This window comes from Cryptococcus neoformans (genome assembly GCF_000091045.1).
Source record: "Cryptococcus neoformans var. neoformans JEC21 chromosome 11 sequence".
Lineage (NCBI taxonomy): Eukaryota > Fungi > Basidiomycota > Tremellomycetes > Tremellales > Cryptococcaceae > Cryptococcus > Cryptococcus deneoformans.
Genome location: NC_006680.1, coordinates 138898 through 161659, shown reverse-complemented (window position 1 = coordinate 161659; position 22762 = coordinate 138898). Strand labels below are relative to the sequence as shown.

Below are 22762 nucleotides of genomic sequence, written 5' to 3'. Positions count from 1 at the left end.
ATAACTATGTACCAATATATATATATATATATGAATGTATGAGGAAACAAACAGAAGTCCATCGAAAAAAGGGGCAGAGATCCGGCGAAGTCCGCTGCCGCGTTTCGGAAGCAATTTGCCGGTCCTATGCATGAGAATAAATATCATGCATAGGATAAGGCCGGACAGAGCTCGATGCCGCGTTTCGGCGAAGTCCGAAAGACGCGTTTCGGCATCAAATCTCACCTACCAACATCGACCAATGCATAGGGATAAATCCTATCATATGGTGAGAACGAGTGGTGGTAAGGGCTCTGCACTTACACAAAGGTTGTGGACGCCCCCGTGTCGAGTAAGAATTTAGGGGAGGGGGCTGATAAATGGCTGTCAGCGGAGACTGGGACGGATATGGAGAGCAAAGGTGTAAGAGGCTAGCCTCCGACCCAGTGACCCACGGTCACCACTTTCCCCAGCTTCTAATTTCGAGCCGCGTTTCAATTTGCTTCCGCTTCTTCCTCCAAGTTGCGCGCATCAAATTGCATCCGCGCTCCCTTTCCCAGGTCACGTGCTTTATTTTTCCCCTGTTTCTCCGAGCCGCGTCTCAATTTACTTCCGCTCCTTTCCTCCAAGTCGCGCGCGTCAAATTGCATCCGCACTCTCCCTCCCAGGTCACGTGCATCATCATTTACTTCCGCTTTTTCTCTTCTTGTTTTCTCTTCCATTTCTCGTCCTAAGTCCGAGTTTCTTGTCCGATTTTTCATGCCACAAGCCCCGGTGTTTACCGGGCTTTGGTCGCGACTGGTTTCGAGAGCGAAGGCAAAGTGCATGGAAAGGTTGACACACAAATTTCTTATTCTTTTATCCTTGTTGTGTTCAACCTTTTCTTTCTTCCGACTTTACAGTCACAAGTACCTTGCCTTCTCCTCTGTAAGCAGAGCTCTCTACTAATTACCTTCTCCCCTCAGACCTCCTGGCTAATCCTGATCAGTGTTCCTATCAATTCTTCATCTTGTCTCCTTTACTAGTCGCTGATAGGACATAATCAGGTAAGCTTCGGGCTCTTTGGGTTTCACACAAATTCCTTATTCTTTTATTCTTGTTGTGTTCAACCTTTTCTTTCTTCCGACTTTACAGTCACAAGTACCTTGCCTTCTCCTCTTGTTCCTATCAATTCTTCATCTTGTCTCCTTTACTAGTCGCTGATAGGACATAATCAGCATATGCATTTGGGATCTTGTTTGCTTCTCTCCAGTCCGAAGTTAAGCCTCGAGCCCTGCCAGCCCTAAGAGCCCACCAGTTCTCTCCGAGCCTTGTCCCTCCGAGCTAGCCCCAACAGTACAGTGAAGGTCTATTGTCCGGACCTTACAAAAGGATGGAAAAGAGCGTACATCGCGTCACAGGTATCATCATCGGCTGGAGGAACGGTTTGGGCTAACGTCAGATAGGCCGAGGTGGCATCGCCTGCCGTCAGTTCAGTCTCGAGTTGGTTGACCTTAGGAGTCGGAGCGCGTGTACGGGTAGGGCACTTGGAATGCTGATGCCCCGTTTTACGACAATCGTAGCATCGGTTCTCCTTGCGGAAGACTTCCCGGATATGGCGGCCCGCCGGGGAGAGATAGTATGGCAGAGCGTGGGAAGGGTCGTGATAGTAGGACATAGAGTGGGGTAATTGGACGTTGTCGGAAGAAACCTGGTTGGTGGGACGGGACCTAATCCGAGAGGCGGCATCCTCGTGTTGAATTCGTTCGACGTGATTGCTGATCAAGGCCCGCAGGGCGTCCAGATCGTCGACGTGAAATTCGGGCAAGTCAACCAAGCGAAGGAAAAGGCGCTCGGGACAGGCCGCACGGTAAAAACTGGTGAGTTGTTGGTCGGTTGGGTATAGCTTGCTCCCATGGAGGTGGGCACGGTGCAAAATCACCGTGTTGTCGAATTTTTTCCAACCCTCCGACGACACCTCGTGGAAGGAGAGGCGAAAAAGAGCACGGCTTTCGCGGAACTCCCAGTTGGACGGCATGGCCTTAGCCTTGAAGGCGGCTGACCACGTCTCCCATGTCGTTATTCCATCGGCCTCCATACGGTGACCGTCTTGCTCAACCCAACCAACGAGACCAGCGCACTCAATCGAATTGTTCGCCAGCTCAATCACTGTCACACGGCGTCTCTCTTCCACCTCCTCGTCATCCGAGGGAGTCAGAAGGCTGTGCGTTCGCAAAACCTGTTGAAGCCGACGCAAATGGGTAAGGGCGCGGTCCGCATCGCCAAGGGGACCCTCGAAACGAGGGATGTCTGACGCCTTGGGCAATGGTATACCTCGGGGTGTATAACGTTCCTTGGTAGCTGATAGTTTGTTTTGTTTAGCCAGCAGCTCAGTGAGGAGCGCCAGCGTATCGTCTTGTTGTTGGACGCGGTCGACCAGACGCGTGTAGGCACTGTGGGTGCCTCACTGCGTTCGGACAGGGTTCGTTGAGCGTTCGAAGGGGAAATGAGGTTCGAGAAAGCGTTCGAGGAGAGCGTTCGTAGAGGTGTAAGATAGTTATAGTTGTCTGAATGGACGCAAACTAGCATGGGAATATGCATTAAGTTTGCTAGGTAAAAGGAGAACTATAACTATGTACCAATATATATATATATATATATGAATGTATGAGGAAACAAACAGAAGTCCATCGAAAAAAGGGGCAGAGATCCGGCGAAGTCCGCTGCCGCGTTTCGGAAGCAATTTGCCGGCCCTATGCATGAGAATAAATATCATGCATAGGATACGGCCGGACAGAGCTCGATGCCGCGTTTCGGCGAAGTCCGAAAGACGCGTTTCGGCATCAAATCTCACCTACCAACATCGACCAATGCATAGGGATAAATCCTATCATATGGTGAGAACGAGTGGTGGTAAGGGCTCTGCACTTACACAAAGGTTGTGGACGCCCCCGTGTCGAGTAAGAATTTAGGGGAGGGGGCTGATAAATGGCTGTCAGCGGAGACTGGGACGGATATGGAGAGCAAAGGTGTAAGAGGCTAGCCTCCGACCCAGTGACCCACGGTCACCACTTTCCCCAGCTTCTAATTTCGAGCCGCGTTTCAATTTGCTTCCGCTTCTTCCTCCAAGTTGCGCGCGTCAAATTGCATCCGCGCTCCCTTTCCCAGGTCACGTGCTTTATTTTTCCCCTGTTTCTCCGAGCCGCGTCTCAATTTACTTCCGCTCCTTTCCTCCAAGTCGCGCGCGTCAAATTGCATCCGCACTCTCCCTCCCAGGTCACGTGCATCATCATTTACTTCCGCTTTTTCTCTTCTTGTTTTCTCTTCCATTTCTCGTCCTAAGTCCGAGTTTCTTGTCCGATTTTTCATGCCACAAGCCCCGGTGTTTACCGGGCTTTGGTCGCGACTGGTTTCGAGAGCGAAGGCAAAGTGCATGGAAAGGTTGACACACAAATTTCTTATTCTTTTATCCTTGTTGTGTTCAACCTTTTCTTTCTTCCGACTTTACAGTCACAAGTACCTTGCCTTCTCCTCTGTAAGCAGAGCTCTCTACTAATTACCTTCTCCCCTCAGACCTCCTGGCTAATCCTGATCAGTGTTCCTATCAATTCTTCATCTTGTCTCCTTTACTAGTCGCTGATAGGACATAATCAGGTAAGCTTCGGGCTCTTTGGGTTTCACACAAATTCCTTATTCTTTTATTCTTGTTGTGTTCAACCTTTTCTTTCTTCCGACTTTACAGTCACAAGTACCTTGCCTTCTCCTCTTGTTCCTATCAATTCTTCATCTTGTCTCCTTTACTAGTCGCTGATAGGACATAATCAGCATATGCATTTGGGATCTTGTTTGCTTCTCTCCAGTCCGAAGTTAAGCCTCGAGCCCTGCCAGCCCTAAGAGCCCACCAGTTCTCTCCGAGCCTTGTCCCTCCGAGCTAGCCCCAACAGTACAGTGAAGGTCTATTGTCCGGACCTTACAAAAGGATGGAAAAGAGCGTACATCGCGTCACAGGTATCATCATCGGCTGGAGGAACGGTTTGGGCTAACGTCAGATAGGCCGAGGTGGCATCGCCTGCCGTCAGTTCAGTCTCGAGTTGGTTGACCTTAGGAGTCGGAGCGCGTGTACGGGTAGGGCACTTGGAATGCTGATGCCCCGTTTTACGACAATCGTAGCATCGGTTCTCCTTGCGGAAGACTTCCCGGATATGGCGGCCCGCCGGGGAGAGATAGTATGGCAGAGCGTGGGAAGGGTCGTGATAGTAGGACATAGAGTGGGGTAATTGGACGTTGTCGGAAGAAACCTGGTTGGTGGGACGGGACCTAATCCGAGAGGCGGCATCCTCGTGTTGAATTCGTTCGACGTGATTGCTGATCAAGGCCCGCAGGGCGTCCAGATCGTCGACGTGAAATTCGGGCAAGTCAACCAAGCGAAGGAAAAGGCGCTCGGGACAGGCCGCACGGTAAAAACTGGTGAGTTGTTGGTCGGTCGGGTATAGCTTGCTCCCATGGAGGTGGGCACAGTGCAAAATCACCGCGTTGTCGAATTTTTTCCAACCCTCCGATGACACCTCGTGGAAGGAGAGGCGAAAAAGAGCACGGCTTTCGCGGAACTCCCAGTTGGAGGGCATGGCCTTAGCCTTGAAGGCGGCTGACCACGTCTCCCATGTCGTTATTCCATTGGCCTCCATACGGCGACCGTCTTGCTCAACCCAACCAACGAGACCAGCGCACTCAATCGAATTGTTCGCCAGCTCAATCACTGTCACACGGCGTCTCTCTTCCACCTCCTCATCATCCGAGGGAGTCAGAAGGCCGTGCGTTCGCAAAACCTGTTGAAGCCGACGCAAATGGGTAAGGGCGCGGTCCGCATCGCCAAGGGGACCCTCGAAACGAGGGATGTCTGACGCCTTGGGCAATGGTATACCTCGGGGTGTATAACGTTCCTTGGTAGCTGATAGTTTGTTTTGTTTAGCCAGCAGCTCAGTGAGGAGCGCCAGCGTATCGTCTTGTTGTTGGACGCGGTCGACCAGACGCGCGAGTAACTCCGTTGGAGAGTCCTGAGCTGATTTGGGCATGGTGGATATGGTGTAAAAAGGTAGGTGCTAGTTTCGAAAAAAGTGTAGGCACTGGGGGTGCCTCACTGCGTTCGATTGGCGTTCGAGAAGGATGGGCGTTCGTGGTATAGGTCTAGAGGGCGTTCGGATGCGTTCGAGGAAGCGTTCGGTGTTTGTTTATAGTTATAGTGGTCTACTGGATGCGAAACTAGCAATGGTTGATATGCATGAGTTTCGCTTGGAGAAAGAGAAAACTATAACTATGTATGAGATCTATATATATATATATGTATGGATGTATGCAGAAACAAACAGAAGTCCATCGAAAAAAGGGACAGAGATCCGGCGAAGTCCGCCGCCGCGTCTCGGCAGCAATTGCCGGTCCTATGCATGAGAATAAAATATCATGCATAGGATAAAGGCGGGACAGAGCTCGATGCCGCGTTTCGGCGAAGTCCGAAAGACGCGTTTCGGCATCAAATCTCACCTACCAACATCGACCATGCCGCGTTTCAGCGAAGTCCGAAAGACGCGTTTCGGCATCAAATCTCACCTACCAACATCGACCAATGCATAGGAATAAATCCTACCATATGGTGAGAATGAATGGTGGTAAGGGCTCTGCACTTACAGATTGAGAGATCGAGGTATTTGCCACAGAAATCTTCCACGCGTGCTCAGCCGGGCCGGGGCTCCAGTGTAGGAGGGCGTCACGGAAATAGGTCTCCAAGGCGAGGAGGTGTCGCTGGAGCGCGAACGGGTCGGCGGAGGAGCGAGTCCCAAGTCGCGGCGGGGAGATCTTGTCCGGGCGGGACCCGCGTGTGGAGGGGGGGAAGTGACGGTCGTGGCCGGTGGTGGCTTGATCGGCTAGCGCTTGGGTGGAACGAAGGAGTCCGGCAACAATAGATTTAAGCTCGTCGATCTCAGGAACGGCCGGGCCGGAAAAGGCAGTGGTGAGGCCCGGGGTCTTTCGGTAGATTGCACCCGTGGTATCATGTACAGGGGTTGCGTAGTTTACCATCTTTTCGTCGGGTAGGTCAGGCACCGAAGGCACCGCGTTTGAAGTTGTGGGCGAAGCCAAATTTTCTCCGGAGCCCGCGGACGATAGGTGGTCGTCCGTGAATGTGCCGAAGATGGGAACGCCAGTGGGGTGATGCCCGATGATGGGACGGGAAGTCACCTCATCGTACGCAATGATGGGTTGGCCCTGAGAATCGAACGCCATGATGTATGTTGGTGTGGTGGAGTGTGGTGTGAATTGATTTGGGTAATGAGTTTGAAAAAAAGTGTAAGGTCTGGACAATAGACCTTCACTGTACTGTTGGGGCTAGCTCGGAGGGACAAGGCTTGGAGAGAACTGGTGGGCTCTTAGGGCTGGCAGGGCTCGAGGCTTAACTTCGGACTGGAGAGAAGCAAACAAGATCCCAAATGCATATGCTGATTATGTCCTATCAGCGACTAGTAAAGGAGACAAGATGAAGAATTGATAGGAACAAGAGGAGAAGGCAAGGTACTTGTGACTGTAAAGTCGGAAGAAGGAAAGGTTGAACACAACAAGGATAAAAGAATAAAGGAATTTGTGTGAAACCCGAAGAGCCCGAAGCTTACCTGATTATGTCCTATCAGCGACTAGTAAAGGAGACAAGATGAAGAATTGATAGGAACACTGATCAGGATTAGCCAGGGGGTCTGAGGGGAGAGGGTAATTAGTAGAGAGCTCTGCTTACAGAGGAGAAGGCAAGGTACTTGTGACTGTAAAGTCGGAAGAAGGAAAGGTTGAACACAACAAGGATAAAAGAATAAAGGAATTTGTGTGTCAACCTTTCCATGCACTTTGCCTTCGCTCTCGAAACCAGTCGCGACCAAAGCCCGGTAAACACCGGGGCTTGTGGCATGAAAAATTGGACAAGAAACTCGGACTTAGGACGAGAAATGGAAGAGAAAGCAAGAAGAGAAAAAGCGGAAGTAAAATGATGCACGTGACCTGGGAGGGAGAGTGCGGATGCAATTTGACGCGCGCGACTTGGAGGAAAGGAGCGGAAGTAAATTGAGACGCGGCTCGGAGAAACAGGGGAAAAATAAAGCACGTGACCTGGGAAAGGGAGCGCGGATGCAATTTGACGCGCGCAACTTGGAGGAAGAAGCGGAAGCAAATTGAAACGCGGCTCGAAACTAGAAGCTGGGGAAAGTGGTGACCGTGGGTCACTGGGTCGGAGGCTAGCCTCTTACATCCGCGAGTTATCGATCCCCTCACATGTGGCGACAGCAGTTAATTGAAGAGATCCAGAAACATCGGGAGGCTGGCCGATTGCGACCCTCCAGTTCGCCGTGGGCAGCACCGGCGTTCTTGGTTAAGAAGGAGAATGGAAAATTTCGGTTTATCTGTGATTATCGGGGCCTTAACAAAGTCACTACTCCAGACTCCACGCCAGTTCCCAATGTCGACGACATCCTCCATCGAGCTGCTTGTGGTAAAATCTTTGCCAAAATTGACCTGTCTGATGCCTTCTTCCAAACACTTATGCATGAACCAGACATCGAAAAAACAGCCATTACTACCGAACTCGGCCTATTTGAATGGGTAGTTATGCCACAAGGTGCTTGCAACTCACCTGCTACTCAACAACGCCGACTAAATGAGGCCCTCCGTGGGTTGCTGGGGGATTCTTGTGAAGCTTATGTTGATGATATCATTGTCTGGGCTGCTGATGCCGAGGATCTTGACAAACGGTTGCGAGCAGTGCTGGCTGCCTTACGAAAATCGGGGCTTGTGTGCTCTCCCACCAAGTCTGAATTTTTTCACCACAAAGTCAAATTTCTTGGTCACGTGATATCCGCCAACCACATCGGCCCAGACCCCGCCAAACTCCACACCATCGCCTCCTGGCCGCTCCCTCAGTCCGTCAAAGAGCTGCGATCCTTTCTAGGCCTCCTTCAATACCTCAGAAAATTCATACCGAGCCTAGCTACCCACACACGAACCCTCACCGCCCTCCTCCCGCCGACTCCAGCCGCCGAGAAAGCCTGGGAGAAGCAACAGCGTGCACTCCGGAAGGGCCAGTCCCCCAAGGATGTCCTGTCATGGGTCTGGGCATGGTCTAGTGAAGCGACCGCCGCGTTTGAGATTCTGAAGGCGAAAGTGGCGGAGATTTCTGGCCTCCGGCCATTGGACTATGCAGCTGCGTTATCCGGCGAGTGCCCCATCTACCTTTTCACTGATGCCAGCAATCACGGCACTGGCGCCTGGCTTGGTCAAGGCCCTGACCCCGATCATGCATTTCCAGTTGCTTACGACTCTCGCAGTTTATCAGCCGCCGAACGCAACTATCCAACACATGAGAAAGAACTCTTGGCCATCGTCCGTGCCTTCAAACTCTGGTGGCCTCTCCTTCTGGATGTCCCCATTCAAGTTCAGACCGACCACTTCACTCTCAAATGGTTCCTCCAACAGCGCGACCTATCCAAACGCCAAAAGCGCTGGCTGGGCGTCCTATCCCGGTTCGACTTGCGTATTGACCACATCTCAGGTGTCAATAACTTCATCGCAGATGCCCTCTCTCGGCTTGGCGGCGTCGACGATGAGCAGGATGGTATGGAGACAGCTGAAGTCAGTGTAGCAGTCCTCGGTCTCCTCGGCCAAGACACATCCACCATCACCAAGGTCACGCAAGGCTACGCTCAAGATCAGGTCATGGGAGCATGGTTGCAAGAGGAGGATAGGGCACCTGGAGTAACGTTGGAGAATGTTGAGAATGGTCAAGGAGTACATCAGGTGTTGCGATGGGAAGGCAGGCTATGTGTGCCCGATACCAGTGAGCTCCGAGAAGGCTTCATCCGCCAGTGTCATGATGATGTGGGCCATTTCGGCGTAGCGAAGACTGTCAGATGTAGAGTTGTCTAGAGAGAGCTTCGCGGTGTCGATTGCCAGAAATGTCTAAGTTGCATGGAAACTATTCTACAATCCTTTGTCTTTATTTGTTTCGATATTGTAAGTGTTCTGGCTTATGTAATCTAATCTCCCCTTCTTCCCATGCCACCACCAACAATTCCCATGCCTCCACCAACAATTCCCATGCCTCCACTAACAATTCCCATGCCTCCAGATCCCTACTGATCTCTCCAGATCCAGGTTGGATCAATCATTCTGACACTCCCCCTTGATCCAACCTCTGCATTCCAAGGAGATGGCACAACTTGACAAAAGCTTCAGCTGGAAGGCTCTTTGTCAGAAGATCAGCAATGTTTTCCACTGATGGGACATGGGCAAGTGAGATAGCCTTATCCTCAACCTTCTCTCGAATGAAATGATGCCTCATATCAATGTGTTTAGACTTTTCATGGTTCACTGGATTCTTTGACAAGGCAATGGCCCCAGCATTGTCATTGAGCAGCTGGAGTGGCTGATCACCCAGGCCAAGTCCTATATCATCCAAGAGCAGCCTTAGCCAAATAGCCTGCTTTGCTGCATCAGCGGAGGCCATGTATTCGGCCTCTGTGGTTGAGAGAGCCACAGTAGGTTGCCTCTTTGACTTCCAGCCAACTACACCTCCATATATCTTGAAAACATAACCAGTGGTGGACCTCCTTGTGTCAAGGTCTCCTCCCCAATCTGCATCAACGTATCCTAGTGCAACTCGCTTGCTTGAGTGGGCATCAAAGGTCAATGAAAGATCTGAAGTGCCTCTGATATACCTCAGACAATGTTTCGCTGCAAGCCAATGGGACTCATTCCATTTGCTGATGAATCTTGACAGAACACTTGCTGCATGGGCTAGATCTGGCCGTGTCACTGTTGCTGCATAGAGAATAGAGCCCACTAGCTTTGGATATGGTCGATGTTGTGCTAGCTCATGCTCTTGATCTGTTGCTGGAATCGGTTTGAAGCCTGAAGGAAGAGGCGTCTTTGCTGGATTGCAATTGGACATGTCAAAGCGGTCAAGCAGGGACTCCATATAATGCTCCTGGGAGAGATAGAGTTTCTTCTGTGGCCTGTCCCGGTATATATTGATGCCCAGGAAGTAGCCAGCAGGCCCAGAGTCAGAGCACTCAAATTTGCTGTTAAGTGCCTGCTTGAATTCGTCCAATGTCTTTCTTGAATTGCAGGCAATGAGCTGATCATCCACATGGACAGAGAGCATGAGCAATTCCCCCTCACAACGTCGAACATAGAAGCAGGGGTCAGCTCTGGTTGGCTTCAGCCCTTGAGACTTTAACCACTGATCAAGTGCTTTGTTGAAACATCTTGGTGACTGTCGCAACCCATAGAGTGACTTGTTCAAGAGTAGGATCTTGTTTGCTGGGATGTCGCTTCCTTCTGGTGCTTCAAGATAGATGGTTTCTTCGAGATCGCCATTGAGAAAGGCTGCCTTGATATCCACCTGGTCACATTCCATGTCAAGATGGTTGACCAGAGAGAGGAATACCCTAATCGAGTCTTTGTGGGCAACAGCAGAGAAGACCTCATTGTAATCAATTCCAGCCTTTTGAGAAAATCCTTTGGCAACCCATCTTGCCTTGTATGCTGCTGGTTTCCCTGTTGTCCCATCAATCTTCCTGGTATAAACCCATCTTGCCTTCAGGACCCTCTGTCCTGGTGCCCTATCCACCACCTTCCACACATTATACTTCTCCATCTTTTCCAATTCTTCCATCATAGCCTGATGCCACTGCTCCCCCTCGCCTGACTGAATAGCTTCTCTGTAGGTATTGGGTGTGTTGATTGCCATAGCATTCAGAGCTGTTGCGATAGTACCCCAGGTCTCTGGATTGTCAGTCAGGGCAAGAGGATCAATGGATGAAACATCACTGTTTGTCTCTTCTGATGCATTGGATGATGGTGATGCCTCAGGTTGTTGCTGTATTCCAGTGTCATACCTTGCCAGCCTACGAAGAAGCTCCATGGGTGATTGATGCTCAGCTGGAACTGTTCTAGGTCTTACTTCATCCTGAGGATTCACTTCCATGGGGGCAGGGATGATTCTGTCAGGTATTTCTGCCAATGGATCTTGAGCATGTGTTGATGTGTCTCTGTTCTTGTTGTCATCCCACTCCTCCAGCCTAAGAATACTCCCCCTTGCTGGCATCTTGGAATGAGGAATGTCCAGCTTCTTTGGCAAAATGGTATCCCTTGACACCTTGATCTTCTTGTCTTCATCATCCAGAATTCGATAACTGGAAGTGCTGCTATCACTGGCATACCCCATAAACCTTCCTTGTCGATAGCGAGGCTTCAATTTGTTGGTGTTGGTATAATCCCTAAAGAAAATCTTTTCTCCAAATGCGTGAAGTTGAGTGAACAACAGTTTCTTGCCATACCAGCGTTCAAAGGGAATTCCATTGCTGGAGTCAAAGGAGCAGTTGCGAGAGAAGGCAATGTATTTAGCAGCCTCACCCCAGAAGCTAGCTGGCAGTCCAGTCTCCACAAGCAAAGTTCTCACACCATTGAGGATAGTAAGATGCGCCCTCTCCACTCTCCCATTCTGTGCATGAGCATCAGGTGGCACCATGACATGCTCAATCCCTTTCTCCCTGATATACCTCTGGAATGCTGCTGATGTAAATTCTCCGCCCCTATCAGACCGAATAGATTGAACCTTATGACCAGTCTGAGTTTCAGCATGATTGACAAAGTTTTTGAAACTCTGCAGTGTCTCAGACTTCATTCTCATCAAGGTGAGGGAAATCCGGTGGCTGTAATCATCATAGACAGTCAGGAAGTATCGCATACCTCCCTTGGAAGCGACTGGTGCTGGTCCCCAGATGTCGATATGCAATAGTTCAAGTGGCCTGGAAGCTCTGATGTTGGGTTCAGGTGGTGAAGGAAGTCCCCCAGTTTTCCCCTTAATACACGCTTCACAATAGAAATCTTTGGTATCACCAGCATTTGCATTCTTCAATTGATTATTCTGACCAAGTCTCCCTTCTTTTGCAAACCTAACCACTTTCTCAATCCCCAAATGCCCTAGCTTATGATGCCATTCTGAGAGAGTAGCAGCCAGTTGAACAGGATAGGCATGGCCAGATGGATCTACCTGCAGGGAGTAGGCACCATCTTTGAATGGGGCAGACAAGCAGACCTGGTTAGATTGATCAAAAAGTTCACCTTTACTGCTGCTGAATGCCCAGTGGAAACCAGATGGGACCTTGTTAACAGCGAGAAGGTTGCACTGGAGTTGGGGAACTGTAAGGTCCGGACAATAGACCTTCACTGAACTGTTGGGGCTAGCTCGGAGGGACAAGGCTTGGAGAGAACTGGTGGGCTCTTAGGGCTGGCAGGGCTCGAGGCTTAACTTCGGACTGGAGAGAAGCAAACAAGATCCCAAATGCATATGCTGATTATGTCCTATCAGCGACTAGTAAAGGAGACAAGATGAAGAATTGATAGGAACAAGAGGAGAAGGCAAGGTACTTGTGACTGTACGGTCGGAAGAAGGAAAAGGTTGAACACAACAAGGATAAAAGAATAAAGGAATTTGTGTGAAACCCAAGGAGCCCGAAGCTTACCTGATTATGTCCTATCAGCGACTAGTAAAGGAGACAAGATGAAGAATTGATAGGAACACTGATCAGGATTAGCCAGGGGGTCTGAGGGGCGAAGGTAACTGGTAAAGAGCTCTGCTTACAGAGGAGAAGGCAAGGTACTTGTGACTGTATGGTCGGAAGAAGGAAAAGGTTGAACACAACAAGGATAAAAGAATAAAGGAATTTGTGTGTCAACCTTTCCATGTACCTTGCCTTCGCTCTCGAAACCAGTCGCGACCAAAGCCCGGTAAACACCGGGGCTTGTGGCATGAAAAATCGGACAAGAAACTCGGACTTAGGACGAGAAATGGAAGAGAAAATAAGAAGAGAAAAAGTGGAAGTAAAATAATGCACGTGACCTGGGAGGAAGAGTGCGGATGCAATTTGACGCGCGCGACTTGGAGGAAAGGAGCGGAAGTAAATTGAGATGCGGCTCGGAGAAACAGGGGAAAAATAAAGCACGTGACCTGGGAGAAGGGAGAGCGGATGCAATTTGACGCGCGCAACTTGGAGGAAGAAGCGGAAGTAAATTGAAACGCGGCTCGAAATTAGAAGCTGGGGAAAGTGGTGACCTCATGAGATGTGGGTCAACTGGGTCGGAGGCTAGCCTCTTACAGGAACATGGAGGACTTGCTGAAGAGTGGTAGCTCCAATGGTCATAGTTCCCTGGCCAGCGACTGGAAGGATAGTGCCATTACCAATCTTTACACTTCTGACAATTGTTGCTGGCCCATAGTTGTGAAGTAAGTCTTTGTTGCTAACCATGTGGTGTGAAGCCCCTGAGTCCACTATGAAGGAGTTGTCATGGAAACAGGTTGTAGTTGCTGCTACAGCATGGAAGGTAGATGCCAGCTCCTCTGCCTTAGCAGACTCACCGGTACCCACCCTAGCCTGACCTGACTGACTGTGGTTATTGCTGAACTTCCTGAGAGAGCAGTCTCTGGTATTGTGAGTAGGCACTTTATGGATACTGCACCATTTCTCAGTCCATTCCCTTGGCTTGGCCCTTCTATTGCTTTTGTTGCCTTGGGTGTGACTCTCCTGCACCCTGTTAGCCATTGCTACCTCCTCACTGGACCTCCTTGTCCACTCAGCTTGGACTGCTGCCTGCACAGCCGAAGAGGTAAGTGGTTCCCTGAGCCAGAGAGTTTGCTTGACAGTGGTGAATGATTCTGGAAGAGCTAGGGTCATGGCATAGGCAAGCATTCGGTCCGAGAGGTTCTCACCACTGCTGTTGATCTGAGCATGGGCTGATCTGATTTCTGCCATGCGCTTGTTTGGGTCTTCTCCTTCAATGACAGGGGATATCCACATTTGTTGCAAAAGTTGAGCCTGTCTTGCGCCCACTGCTGCTGAGTACTGGGATTTGAGCTCCTCCCAGAGTGCTGAGCTGTCTGCTGTCTCTACAGATCGTATGTTGGCAGGGAGGGATGCCTGGACTTCTGGTGAGAGTGATTTGATAAGAAGGGCAAAAGCTTGCCTGGACCTCTTGTACTTCTCCTTGTCCTCTTTGGAGGACATGCTGTCAAGGCTGACTGGAGTACCAATCTCCAGGTCCTTGAGGATGAGAGATGTTTTGATAGATAGCTCCCATTCAGCATAGTTCTGGGGGCCAGTTAAGATGACCCCCTGGTAGGATGTGTTGTTGTCTGTATTGTTGGACATGATGTGTGTGTAGCTTTCAGAGCTCTATAGGAGAAGTGAGAGTCGTGTTCTTTGTAATAGAGATAAAGAGACGTCCAGGTTGTACTTAGCTAACGCAAGGCAAGTTTGCTTGTGCACTAGGCGCAGTGACTTGCCACTGGGGGGCACCAGATTTTCTCACCACTTGTTGGTATCAAGCAGTACCTGTGGTACTAATGCAATAGTGACCTGCAGGATTTGTGTTGGTTGACTGATGTGTTTGCTAGAGTCTAGTGCTATTAAGCACCAAGGCTCATAACCTGTCAGATGTAGAGTTGTCTAGAGAGAGCTTGAGCACGCTGTGTCGATTGCCAGAGATGTCTAAGTTGCAAGAAAACTATTCTACAATCCTTTGTCTTTATTTGTTTCGATATTGTAAGTGTTCTGGCTTATGTAATCTAATCTCCCCTTCTTCCCATGCCTCCACCAACAATTCCCATGCCTCCACCAGCAATTCCCATGCCTCCACTAACAATTCCCATGCCTCCACCAGCAATTCCCATGCCTCCAGATCCCTACTGATCCCTCCAGATCCAGGTTGGATCAATCATTCTGACATCGGTAAGGTCGAGTTTGGCAAAGACCTTGCCACAGGTGGCATGTTGGAGAATGTCGTCAATGTTGGGAACTGGGGTTCGATCTTTAACTGTAACACTATTGAGGCCACGAAAATCGCAGAGGAACCGGAATTTGCCATTTTCATTCTTAATGAGGAAAGCAGGGGTGGCCCAAGGGGAAATGGATGGACGGAGGCAGCCTGCAGTATGGTGTTTCTCGATTTCTTGCTGAAGAGTGTTGTGCCATGCTAACGGTACTTGAAATCCAGCTCGAGCGACAGGCATTGCATCTGGAAGAATGTTTATTTGGTGGCGGACTTGGGAGGTGGACAAACAGATTGGCGGGTAGTGGGAGACATCAGATATATTGGCTGGAAGGATGTCGGCAAATTCACAGAGGATGGTGTCAGAGTGGGCATGGCGTTCAGTGCTTACGGTCGGGGATTCGACAGGTGTGATGGCGTTGAGTTGTAGTTGCACAAGCGATGTATAGGATGACCCCCCTGCATTAAGGAGGTGATTTAAACATTCTGCCCCATCAAATAGGTGGTGTTGATGACAGAACTGTAAACCAAGGATAGGGCAGTATCATGGACCAAGGGCCATGGCGTAGAATGGGGTAGCATTGTAGGTAATGTCACCAATGATTACATCCACTACATACTCCTGGTCTATGACAGGACCCACCCGATTGTCTGCCATTTTGGTCCCCACCGGTATAATCGGCTGTCCTTGCCATCCCTGTTGCTCCGCATACGCCTGGTCGACAACATTGATGCCTGCGCTGCAATCAATGAGTGCTGGGACAGTGTCTCCATCAGTCTTGAAACAGCAACTGACCATGATTAGAGGTACTGACTCAGTGAGCACAGACGATGCATCCTGTACTAGAGTGACGGTGACTGTAAGGTCTGGACAATAGACCTTCACTGAACTGGTGGGGCTAGCTCGGATGGACAAGGCTTGGAGAGGACTGGCGGGCTCTTAGGGCTGGCAGGGCTCGAGGCTTAACTTCGGACTGGAGAGAAGCAAACAAGATCCCAAATGCATATGCTGATTATGTCCTATCAGCGACTAGTAAAGGAGACAAGAAGAAGGATTGATAGTAACAAGAGGAGAAGGCAAGGTACTTGTGACTGTAAGGTCGGAAAGGAAAAGGTTGAACACAACAGGGATGAAAGAATAAAGGGAATTGTGTGTCAACCTTTCCATGTACTTTTGCCTTCACTCTCGAAACCAGTCGCGACCAAAGCTCCAGTAAACACCGAGGCTTGTGGCAGGGAAACTCAGACAAGAGACTCAGACTTAGGATGAAAAAAGTAAGAGAAAATAAGAGATAAGGTGGATTTTACTGATGTGCATGACCTTGGAGAAGGGAGCGGATGCAATTTGATGCATGAGGCTTGGAGAGAGGAGCAGAAGTAAAATAATGCACGTGACCTGGGAGAAGGAAAGTGGATGCAATTTGATGCATGCAACTTGGAGGAAGGAGCAGAAGTAAATTGAAACGCAGCTTGGAAAATAGAAGCTGGGAAAAGTGGTGACCTCATGATATGTGGGTCAGCTGGGTCAGAGGTTAACCTCTTACAAAACAGACTGAAAAAATGAGAAGCCATCTAAGAGTTAGTATTAGTAAAATATATCTGCAGTAGTTTATAGATCTTGTTTCTGGCCGAGGGAAGAAAGGTGAATCAATGGAAAACACACCTAGATTAAGAGAAGAACAGAAAACAGACCCACCATATGGGACCTACTCCTCGGACAACTCATCCCCATCACCATGCTTCCTCTTGCGTGACATACCCAATGCCACCTGCAACTCCTTCTGAAACCTCCCCTGCATCTCCTGCCTCCAGACTTCCAGCACCTCCTCCTCCATGAGGTAGGCAATGATTGCCTGTTGTACACCCTCGAATACAATGGAAATGCTGGTCTCACTACATTCACACATTAGCATGTGAATTCCCGCACCTTGCAAACATGTCACTGCACCATTCACCTCGCACTCAAGATAGGTGACGAAACCTCCCAGCCTGTCGACTACCCTACCCATCAGCTGGCACTCTTTCAATCACTGATCAAAACACTCACCACATCTGAAGCCCTACCCCCGCTGGTGTTATGCGAACAGCGAACACCCTTGACTGTACACTGACCACAAGTCGAGGACAACGAGAAGGCCCAACATTCAGCACCAACCCCATGGCACTGGTCACAAAGTGCAACCACTGGTGCCCTCTGGCATTCTTCGACCCTACACCTCCTCTGGTCCTGGCGAAGGGCCACCTTACACCATCAGCTTCTCAATTGAGTCATGCACAAACCCAAATGGTTACCCTCACCTGATGGCATTGTACATACCCCTCATCTGAGGTCTTCTCCCTCTCCTTAACCCCTTCGACAGCCCCCTCCACATGAACACCAAAGAATAACTTCACATCCTGCAAACATGGTAGTCGCGGATCCACAGGTTGAGGAAGTGAAGCCGAGAGAACAGAATCCCCCACTGTCTCCATTGGTACTCCACTATCATGCATCGCTGGGGCCCATCCCATTGATGGGAAGGCGAAATCCTATTCAAACACTCTGCATTAGCACCTTACAAACACATTGTCAACATTAGCACATGTACTTGATCAAAGAAAACCCTGATGGAGTTGTCAGAACTACTCGGCGACACAGCAGATGCGGCAACCACCGATATGCCATTATCCGTTATCACATCAGCTGTATTATATTATCACCAACCGATGCATTCTCTGGGCAGAACTGTCGAATAATCCCATATGGGTCATTGAGACACCAACTGTTACTCATCAGGCTAGGTTGAAACGTAGATTCAGGCATGAAGGAAAGATCAAAGATGAATAGGCAGATGAGATTTTTTGGCAGATAGAGAAACTTTGGTGATCTTGCACCAAATCCCTGTCCTTTTATATCTCGAAAATCCTCCTCCCCTGTCTCCCCCTTAACAGCCGATCTTTCAGGGGACCCACAGCGCATATCCCCAACCCAAAAAAGCGATCTTATCTTCGCATATGCCCGATAACACACATTCTTTGTGATCACAGACACCCCACTACTTGGAACTCAATCCTCTGTTCCATTTTTTGCAAACTGTTCATAGATTTCTGACTCCCCAATCAATCTTATTTTTCATTCTAGATAGATCAAAGCATAGCCACATTTTTCATGACCAGTTCATAGAAATTTATTTCATAGCTCCAGCAAATTTTAGTTACAAGTACACAACAGAACAAGCCACAGACGGCATGATGGAGTGACCATCTTCGAAGGGGGGGGCGACTGTCATGAGCCTGCACAAAGAAGAAGAGATAAGATATCATAGGAGGGAGTTACGTAATAGGAAGGCAAGATCTGTTCAGATAAGGTCCAGCTGGACATCGAAGGATATAAATAGATTTCTGTAGAAGTACAGTCATCTTCCTCAGATCCAGGACCTTCAAATCTGGACATTGGGCAGATCCAGAACCCTTCTGGGTGCATTCAGGTTGTCTGCCACCATACAGGCAGTTGAGATCAAGAGGTATATCATACATATATCTCATTGCTTAGTTAAACTATGGCTTTCTATCTCGTCTCCAAGGCCAGACCTTGTTGGGGACGAGTCGTAACAAGCTCCCACTCTGCATAGTTGTGTGGACCAGTCAATATAACACCCTTGTAGAAGGTGTCATGGTCTGAGGTAGACATTGTGTACTAAGGGCAAGGGTGAGAGTCTTGTTCTAAACTGAGTAGATGATAGAGACTTTCAAGTTGTACTCAGCTGATGCAAGACAAGTTTGTTTATTGCACTAGGCACAGGGACTTGTCACTGGGGGGTAGCAGATTCTTTCACCACTCATTTGAGCAGACCTGTGGCACATGTAGTATCCAGGAGTTTGTTGTGATCACTTGTTTGATCAGGGAAGGTGATAGAATGTGATGGAATGTGATGGAATGTGATGGAATGTGATGGAATGTGATGGAATGTGATGGAATGTGATGGAATGTTGTAGAAGGTGATAGAATGTGATAGAATGTGTGTCAGAGTCAAATGCTGCTAGACACCATAACTCAACAGATACCTAGGTTTGAAAGGATCAGCACTGGTGTGAATTTTTATCATGGTGACACACTGACTCAGGCCTTAGGACAATCCCTTACTTTGCTCCCTCTGTTCCTTTCATCATCACTCAACAGTTCCCTCCACAAGCATAAGACCTTTGCAAGTGCCTGGCTCTGGACTTCAGCTTGCAGAAGGACCCTCATTGAAGTTTGGCACCAGTTGAATGAGAAAGCAGATGACCATGAATGAGGAACGCTTTGACTCCAAGCATCATTGGTTCCCAAAAGCTATGCAAGGTGTTCAATGGAATGATTTACACCATACATGATATCAAGCTAATAAAGTAAAATGGTCTTTGATCAGCCTTGAAGAAGGGTATGAAAGATTATACAGTTACTCTACTTACCAGTATGTCAAGAAATGTATTCCAATGCAATGCATCTCTTGCATGGCTCAATGTCATGGAAAAAGTAATATGTAGCCCTTATGAATGAACAGTGTTCCTGCACTTGGATGTGAAGCCTACTTTATGTCATTGATAACATGTCAATATGGTTGTTCACTGTGGCATTGCATAATGTCCTGAATCACGAATTGTCAGCATTACTTCGCAAGATAAAATTGATGATCAAGACTTACATACCTTTGCCTCAATCAAGCTGGTACAAACAGGCTGCCCAATGCCAGATAACTCCAATAACTCATGAAAGAGTCAGAATGTTTGCTGAGTGAGAACCTGTATATTGATCTGTTTATCAATCATGCTTGTCGCTATAAGTGTATCCCCAAAAGAGAGCCAAAGGAGATCACTACCTGAGTATTTGTGAATGGGATACACCCATGAGAGCAGTTATGTCTGAAAAGAGAACAACAAGGGCAACAGGAAAGAGGATGGCTTGGAATATTATGTAAATAGACTGATACCAGTAGCTAATGTTGTAATGCACCCATGCTCCGCACAGGATGGGTTAGCGGATTATTAGGCTGAGAGAAAGGCTCAGTAGCTAGTAGGGGTGATGTGATGGTGGTATAGTACTGGTAAGCTGACGGAGTTACAACAAACTATGCTAACAGTGGAACCACACTCACTAGTATTACATAATAAGCAGATCTAATCGGCCAAGATGGTCTTAATTGAGTGTCGATAAACTCACATCCAGACAGATAAATACTAGATCAATACAACTATGACACGCATCTATTACAGGACCCATTTAGACCGACTCTATAATTAAGCATCCTACTAACTCCCTTAGGCCATAGCAGCTCGGATAAGGACTGTAGATAGTTGGCAGTAATAGTAGTTCCTAGCACTGTCAGCATACATCCAAACACATGCACAACACACCAAGTAACTATGACCATCTACGCTTTGGAGAGGAGCGCATCCACAGAGTGTCATCTCTGTAGCCAACACAATTGCCTGCTAGGGTGGTAGCAGACAATATACACAAGGGGTTTGTATTACAGCGTGCTGCCTGAGAATTCCAGCTACATCCGTCTGAATTTACTTCATGTCCTGTCATCATCTTTGCCATCCTGTTGTGGAATACTCGTTGTCGATGAAGTGAGTATGTGAGCTGCCTTTGATCAATAGTGCCATTAACTGGAATGCCTACGCTGTTCATAATATAAACCATACATACAACCATCAACAATGGTGGTTTTGGCCACACCCAAACAGATTCTCTATAGAACAAACTTCGCATACACATAATCTTCTGTGATACTTCCATCAATGATGATTGACCTCTGAGCATTTATGATACATCATAACATACCTAACATGTTACAGCAAATACACACACTCCATACTCCATGCTTCAACTAGCTATATTAGTATTTCCTTTTTCTGTCCTTCATTAACATTCATTAACCTCTTCGTTGGGCGAATGTCTGCGAAGGTTCTTGTTAGCCGAATCAAGGTATCAGAGGGCAATACACCCTAAGAAAGTCTCATCCCACCACTAAATCATCCTTAGTTGCTACAGCCAATACCCAGTTTCGCTCTGTATCTGTCACTGTCATCTCCATAAATTAGGTTGTAGCCCTTTACGCAATGGTTCAAATGAGCTCACCCAATGCGAAATCAATTTTTCTAGATTTAAAAAATTCTTCCAACTCTTCCAGAGGTGTCAACGGTGATATCACAGTATAAGGGTGAGATCGGCTGGATAAAGAAAAGTGGATCATTCGGCTCGCTACACATACCAGGAACTTCATCAGTATTCCAATGACCTTTTCGTCCTAACTGTTATACTCACACACAGGCTCATCCGCATCGATTTTGTTGTTCTTGAACTGGTCTTTAATAGAGGGGATATCAAGGTACCCTATAGGCCGTCGCTTGGCATTGAGGATACTATTCAAGGTTAATCGATGTTATATTTAGAATACGCAACTCACGGCAGGTGATCGAACTCTCTGTCGTACGCTGCTTCTAAGGCTTTGAGCAATGGAGCATCCTCCGGAAGACAAAAGGCGGGTGGAAGCTGCAAGTCCTGGATATGAGATCAGTCTCATTGTAGGGGCGCATGGGAAGATCGCACATGCGCACCTCAACACAGGCTCCACGGTAATCATGAGCAGTTGGTTTGGGGGTAGCTTCTTTGTCCATTTTTGAGCTTGAGATCAATGATTTTGATTACTAGTTCAAGATCCGTCAATAGGCGCCGGGATAATTTATGGACGAAGGTCTAAAAGGATTTGGATGATTGATTGTTGTTGATGTTGACAATTGGGCTTTAGCGGAGGCCTGTGCACTCACCAGGCACAAGCAGGACACGTCACAACTGGTGACGACACTTTCCTCAAAAGTGAGCCCATTTGCTCCCGCCAGCTCTATAAACAGCGGTAAAAACAGCGGTAAGAACAGCGATATAAACAGCAATATAAAAGACTTGTATCGTTCGCAGGTGAAGTTGAAGTCAGATGTTACAGGCGCTAGACAGCAGTTGTAACATCAAAAAGCTTGTTCTTATAGCTTCGGCCCAGCACACAAGGGCAGATAACCCCACTGTGAAGTGCACATAAACGTAAAACAGAACAGTACAGTGCATATGGTAACATATGTATCTTCATTTAGTATCCCTTACAATCCCTTACAACGCTCGAAGCCAACATCCATCTAGTTGATAGACAGATCAAAACACCATCACAGCCTTTAGGCTGGGAAATCACGGGCCCAAGGGGTCTCAGTCGCATTTCAGTTTCCAGCAAGGACCCAATCAAAGCCCTGCTTGCCTATCCCAGCGTTACTTTTAAATCTGTCGTAGCTTGCCTGTTCTATTCTCCTAGCAATAAGCTTTGTCGGGAATCCTGAAACGAGCATTGCTCTTTGTCGGAAAAGTGTTGTATTATCGGGCCGTGGTGTATAAGTAATATGCTCTAGGCATGAACTGAACGATAACTGCGTGAGCATGACGCGTATGAGCTGTAGCAGATTGAAGCCAACGCACATGTACTGAGCAAGGTTCAAATTTACCGACATGCTTGTGGCTGAAGTTTCTGATGGGTCTATGAATACAACCTCTCGCACATATGCTATTGGAGGGAGATGGAACAGCTACAGAGACAATTACGACAACATCAGTCACAACCATGGCGAGCGATTTCCAACAGCCCACCTTGGTAACCCATTTTGGTGCTCCTTGCTGAACTCCTATTAGTCTTTCTGACCTCAATATTCCTGTCTCTGCATCTATTGACCGCTCCATCGTGTCGACCGAGTAGACATGGGTCGCGAACGGATTTGGGTACTTTCGATGAAGCAAATTGAGCGTATGGCTTGCCGGGTAACTACCGAATATCAGCTAGATACAGCACAGGAAAGCAATGGATTTACTCACTTATATACAAGGTCATTCTCGAATACCTTCATGTTGTACAAGCATAATATGTTGGGTAGAAGATTGGAGTCAAAA

General features: G+C 48.3%; 2 protein-coding genes and 3 pseudogenes across 2 annotated transcripts; 1 reads left to right on the top strand and 4 right to left on the bottom strand.

Moving 5' to 3' along the window:
• Positions 1-82: 82 nt before the first annotated feature.
• CNK00510 lies at positions 83-5641 on the bottom strand (annotated as a pseudogene).
• A 1595-nt stretch (positions 5642-7236) lies between these two features.
• CNK00500 lies at positions 7237-8886 on the top strand (annotated as a pseudogene).
• Positions 8887-8912: 26 nt separating this feature from the next.
• CNK00490 lies at positions 8913-14723 on the bottom strand (annotated as a pseudogene).
• A 5280-nt stretch (positions 14724-20003) lies between these two features.
• On the bottom strand, positions 20004-21547 carry CNK00480 (hypothetical protein). The gene is made up of 9 exons (XM_024658801.1): positions 21397-21547; positions 21246-21340; positions 21104-21201; positions 20918-21040; positions 20805-20860; positions 20621-20735; positions 20486-20560; positions 20188-20423; positions 20004-20146 (listed from the first exon to the last, which is right to left on the bottom strand). Exons 1-6 carry the CDS (start codon positions 21454-21456, stop codon positions 20712-20714), a joined length of 456 nt encoding a protein of 151 aa, XP_024514636.1. The 5' UTR covers positions 21457-21547; the 3' UTR covers positions 20004-20146; positions 20188-20423; positions 20486-20560; positions 20621-20711.
• Positions 21548-21881: 334 nt separating this feature from the next.
• CNK00470 (mitochondrion protein, putative) lies at positions 21882-22749 on the bottom strand. The gene is made up of 4 exons (XM_567616.2): positions 22688-22749; positions 22466-22637; positions 22298-22404; positions 21882-22237 (listed from the first exon to the last, which is right to left on the bottom strand). The coding sequence occupies exons 1-4, from the start codon at positions 22717-22719 to the stop codon at positions 22045-22047; spliced, it is 504 nt and encodes a 167-aa protein (XP_567616.1). The 5' UTR covers positions 22720-22749; the 3' UTR covers positions 21882-22044.
• Positions 22750-22762: the final 13 nt, after the last annotated feature.